This window comes from Spodoptera frugiperda, chromosome 14, assembly GCF_023101765.2.
Source record: "Spodoptera frugiperda isolate SF20-4 chromosome 14, AGI-APGP_CSIRO_Sfru_2.0, whole genome shotgun sequence".
Lineage (NCBI taxonomy): Eukaryota > Metazoa > Arthropoda > Insecta > Lepidoptera > Noctuidae > Spodoptera > Spodoptera frugiperda.
Window position 1 is genome coordinate 2,600,892 of NC_064225.1, and position 5,589 is coordinate 2,606,480.

The 5,589-nt window shown below is 36.5% G+C and overlaps 1 protein-coding gene across 1 annotated transcript; it reads left to right on the forward strand.

Annotated features, from left to right (window-relative positions):
* Positions 1-330: 330 nt before the first annotated feature.
* Positions 331-5,209, forward strand: LOC118279330 (facilitated trehalose transporter Tret1-like). The gene is made up of 3 exons (XM_035598995.2): positions 331-477; positions 2,447-2,582; positions 3,959-5,209. Exons 1-3 carry the CDS (start codon positions 451-453, stop codon positions 5,191-5,193), a joined length of 1,398 nt encoding a protein of 465 aa, XP_035454888.2. The 5' UTR covers positions 331-450; the 3' UTR covers positions 5,194-5,209.
* Positions 5,210-5,589: the final 380 nt, after the last annotated feature.

Consider the following 5,589-nt stretch of genomic DNA (forward strand, 5'->3'; position numbering starts at 1 on the left):
TACTTTGCTCAAGGATCGAACCATAACCGACTGAACAGCCACCCTTGATACCACTCAACCAAAACGACCCGAAGATAACTTCAAGCAAAAAACGCTAAAACACCTACAAAACTTGCCTAATACCCATAACTCAAATAACAAATTTAAACTCAAACACAACAACATTAAGTTCAATTTAATTAATCATCAATAGATTTTGGAACGTCCCTGTTTCAAACTTACTACAAAAGATACTCCGGACGCCTTTTGATTCAAAATTAGGACGAGTCCGGGACAAGGCAATCCCGCCTCTATTGTGAAAGACAATAACACGATAATTACTTGCAGGTATTTGTTATACTGATGTTAGAAGCGGCGTGGAGGGTGTACATTGTGGCATAAATGATAATATTAAAAATTAAGAAAATTGTATTGTTGTGATTTGGGAAAGGCGTTCGAGCAAAAGCTACGATGAATTTATCACCTTTAGCTAGACAAGTAAGTGATTAATTTGTTTTATCTATTTACCTATAGATAATAATTTTAATTTTACAAAATTAATAGCAATTCGTTTACTAACAGACAGATAGACAGACAGACATGACGAATCTATAAGGGTTCCGTTTTTTACTTGAACGTATAATTAAGTAGAATCGTAAATGGTAATCGTAAATCGTAAGTGGTCGAATTTCGACCACTGGGCGACCACTAGTATACATAATTCCGTCTGTTTTCTGTGAGGCTGTGATATCAAAAGTAATAATCATAGGAAACGAAATATTTGCAATAAATGTGTAACATAATATAGTTTTTAAGGTTCCGTAGCCAAATGGCAAAAAAACGGAATCCTTATAGATTATTTTTATCTTTGATTATCAAAATTCTATAGACGCGGACGGTCCACACTTAATCAAAATAAAGATATTTCATAACTTTTTAGATTTACCTTAATTACCTTTATTTTCTCAGAGTAAACAACAATCCTGCTTCGATCAAGATTACCGCGATACCCAAAGTCTTTTGTTTTTATTTTATCACAATTTTTTATATACAGTTTTATGTGTTTTAGTGGGATTTCTATTGTTATACATACATACATATCGCCACGCCTTTTATCCCCGAAGGGGTAGGCAGAGGTGCACATTATGGCATGTGATGCCACTGTACAATGTACACCCACTTTTCACAATTTATTTTGTAAGTCCCATGTAATAAGGGTTCTATTGTTATGTCATACAAATTAATGAAGTTGATCTTTCCCATATTAGTTTTGGACTTGGCATTAAGTTGTAAATAAGTTCAATTAAATGTTTACATCTGTAGTGTCATTATTGTGATAGTTGTGTTTAAAATAAAATGTCGCCCATTTCTAGGGGAATACACCAAGGTTGCGGACTTTTGGTCAAAGCAACTCTGGAATGATTTTAAATGGTGGTTGTTCTATAGATAAGAACTTCCCGACAATTCTGCATATGTTTAATATGACCGCTTTTTGGAAAAGTGTGTATATTAGAGGATTTTTGAAGAAACACGGTAAACGGTGATGCGTCTGTATCACCTGATGGTAAGCAATCGCCGCCGCCCATGGACACTTGAAACACCAGAGGCGTCACAAGTGCGTTGCCGGCTTTTTGGGGGTTAGGAATTTAAGGGTTGTTGTTCGGAAATCGGGGATTGGGAAGGGGGAATTGGGCCTCCGGTAACCTCACTCACACAACGCAAGCGTTGCTTCACGTCGGTTTTCTGTGAGGCCGTGGTATCACTCTGGTCAAGCCGGCCCATTCGTGCCAAAGCATGGCTCTCCCACACTTAAATGATGCAGGTCAAAGGACTTATAAGTCTTATAAGGAAGGGACAGCATACCTAAAATTTGAAAATTAGTAACAAAATGTTCATGTTTAGAGGTATTTTTAGACGGTAATATTTTGTATGTGTTTTGTTATTCATCACAGGTAATTTTATACCTTACTCACTCATTTATAAATACTCTTCATTAAGGTTTTTTTTTTACTCATCATTGTTTATCTGTATGTCGGCTTATACATTGTTTTGTTTCTAAAAATACGCCTTAGTATGTTGGAATTAAGGTGTATTTTTAGAATATGTGTTTTTTCACATATTGTATAAATTTTAACAAAATAATATTGGGTTTATTTTTATATAGAGATTTATAATAACAATGTAGTTGGTTTAAAATTATCGTAGAACTTTTGATTGACTCATTAATTTCAAGCCTGGTAGAGCCATGGTGCAGCACGAATTGGCCGGCTCGACCTGAGAGATACCACGACCTCACAAAAAACCGTGAAACGAACGTGAAACAACGCTTGCGTTGCTTTTTGTCATGTGAGTGAGATTGCTGAAGATCCTCCCCAATCTGTCCAATCCTCAAATCCCCAACAATCCTCAAATTCCTAAACCATTCATTATAAAACTGCAATCTAAAGTAACTATCATAATTTTCCAGTTTCTAGTGGCTGGTTCAACACATTTGGCAGCCTTATCAGCTGGGGGCGTCGTAGCATACCCGAGCGTATTGCTTGAACAACTGAAGTCCAATGACACGATCATACAAATTGATTTACACAAAGGATCATGGATCGGTAAGTGATCATTGACTTCAAACAATTAACTTTCGTGAGACATACTAAACTAATGTTATCGGCTTACTCACGTAACTGTTTGATGGGGAACTCGACTAAGCCATGCTTTTTTCTGATAGGGGGAAATCATCCAATGACTTCTCTCGCCTTGGGCGAGGCGAGAGGGAGTGCCAGGCTCTTACTAACTAAAAACCACCCCGTTCCTACTCCTGCTTTTCGAACCGGAGCCCCGGTAAACCCGCTAGGTAGTCCGCAGCTCCGGAAAGTCATGGTAGAGGTTCATATTCATGAGCAGCATTCCACGACACACGACGCGGCGATTGTCGCACTGTACGTACGCACGAAAACCGACACTTTCGTTGTGTTTCGTTGTGTGAATGAGGTTACTGGAGGCCCAATTACTTCCCTTCCCAATCTTCACAATCCCCGATTCCGCAACAACCCTTAAATTTCTAACCCCCAAAAATCCGGCAACGCACTTGTAACGCCTCTGGTGTTTCGGATGTCTATGGGCGGCAGCGATTGCTTACCATCAGGTGATCCGTCTGCTGGTTTACCGGCTTATACCATAAAAGTAATGAAATTTATGCGATAACGAAGTCTTGAAGCAAGTCTACATAAGATAAAAATTAATCTTTCAGTTAATAATTAGTTGATTACAAAGTAATTTTCTCATGAAATAATATTAGTAACAGCAAACTCATAATTTTCACGTCTCCTTCATAATTTAATATACTAGGAGTGAAGCTAGATTCTAATGTAATTTACCTACAGACTTACGTAATATGCTTTCCAGACATAAATAACTTATTGGCAATTAATATTCGAATATATATATACCACACAATACATGACTAAATTAAGGCAAGGGTGAACTATAAACAAATTCTAAATATACAACCTTGGGGTGTTTTTCCACCAGAGATGTGTTATGTTACGTTGCTGTGGAAGTATTTCGCTTCCACCAATCATATTCAATGGTACACATAGCTTAGCACTGGTGGAAAAGAGTTCAACTAAGATATGTTTTTATATGGAAAGAAAAGAAGCCTTTCTTACTAACAACAACTGGACAGCAAGGAACAGGAATAAGCTTCTGACCATAGCATATATTTTAAACGGGGTAGAACGGGGTAAATAGGAATCGAATGACACAGAAGATGAATAGATACTAGAAATTCTCATTCACATTTCTTACGTCTCTATTAAGCTTTTGATATTTTTTCACTCTGTTTTGCCATACAAGAATAAAGGTAAAATAAAATCACCTCAAGATGGTGAGCCCAAGATGTATGAACTAATCTTCTATACGACTCAATTATTTAAATCGAGACATGGCATCAATTTATTGAAACAATTCATAATTATTTTTCCAGGATCAATCCACGGCATCGCAGGGTTACCGAGCATCTTTCTACCTTTCATCATGCAACACCAAGGCAGAAGATTCGCCTTCATCCTGAGCTGCCTAGTCATCATCATTGGCTGGATCATCACGTACTTAGCACAAAACATCACGACTTTAATCATCGGTGAATCTTTCCACGGCTTAGGAACTAATAGTCTTATAACTACATCATTTTTGAGTATCACCGAAATGGTTTCTCCCGTCTATAGAAACACATGTCTCTTACTCTACGGCGCTGTTCAAGCCTTCGGCATATCTTTTGTAGGGATTTTGGGCAGATACCTTCATTGGAAGACATTAGGAATCATCATGTGCTGTCCTGTCATTATAGCCGTTCTGATTGGCTTTTCCTGGCCAGAATCTCCTTCCTGGTTGGCTTATAAAAGAAGGTTTGGAGAATGTGAAAAGTGTTTCGTAAAACTGAGAGGCACTGATCCAGAATCCAGAAAAGAAATGAAAACTTTACTTGATACCAAAACGGAGAATGTTGAACAGACTACTGCAGTCCAAGATTTGAGAAAGACTATAATCAGTAGAGATTTCTACGTACCAGCTTTTCATACTTGTATTTTGATAAATGTTGCGTACTGGTGTGGGGGTGTGCCCGTCATCATATACGGAGCAGATATGATAACTAAAATATCGGGATCAATGAATACGAAAGCAAAACTGTTTATGGATATCGCTTTCTCTGTTGGCTATATGATTGCCTCGGTCTTAGTCCGTTACATTAGCAGTAAGAAGGTGATGTTATACAGCCTTACCGGCGCTACTATTTGTATGGCCGGGGCTGCTATTTTTTCCTACTTTAGTCACATATTTGCTTTATACTTTCTGATGGCTTTCCAAGTCTTGTTAAGCTTAGGCTCTAGTAGCATTGGTTTCTCTTTATCTAGTGAAATAATGCCAGTAAAATATAGAGGGATTGGTGGCAGTTTGTATGTAATTCTAGTTTGTCTTCTTCATTCTTCATGCTTAAAGGCATATCCTTATTTATGTATATTCCTTAATATATGGGGTGTATTTCTTATATACGCGATTTATGGGACGTTTTCCATTGTTTTTATATGGAAATATGTTCCTGATACTAAGAATAGGACGTTGAAAGAAATTGAAGATTATTATGCTTGTGGATATTTTAAGAAATGGGATGATGATGATGAGACTGTGAATAGGCCTATGATTAAATGTGATAGTAATTAGGATTGAAGACAAAATTGTTTTAACTATTTTTTTATTAAACCTTTTAAGTCTTTGACTGCCAATAGAAAACTATTGAAGGCAAATCCTTCTCTAACGTCGGTCACCGGTGACCACCACGGCGTTCAATGTGTTAAGCTAGTAAACGTGATGTTAAGATATTATTTTATAGCTTTGCTGTAATTAATTTCTTTGTGTATTTATATTACTATGGAATTAACTAATTTAAATCCTTTTATAACGTTTTAAATATTATTACCAAAAATCATTATAATTGATTGTAAAACGTGATGTTATTTATTGATTTGCTATATTTTTATTTGGATTTCGTGTTTTGTTTGTAAATTTAGATTCATCTATTTATGTATAAAATTATAAGCTTTAGGTATTTATAAAATA

Excerpts from the sequence above, each read along its gene's own strand:
- LOC118279330 (XM_035598995.2), top strand. The coding sequence starts at position 451 with ATGAATTTATCACCTTTAGCTAGACAA. Across the intron at positions 478-2,446 it reads TATCACCTTTAGCTAGACAA|TTTCTAGTGGCTGGTTCAAC; the intron begins GTAAGTGATTAA and ends ATAATTTTCCAG. Across the intron at positions 2,583-3,958 it reads ACACAAAGGATCATGGATCG|GATCAATCCACGGCATCGCA; the intron begins GTAAGTGATCAT and ends TTATTTTTCCAG.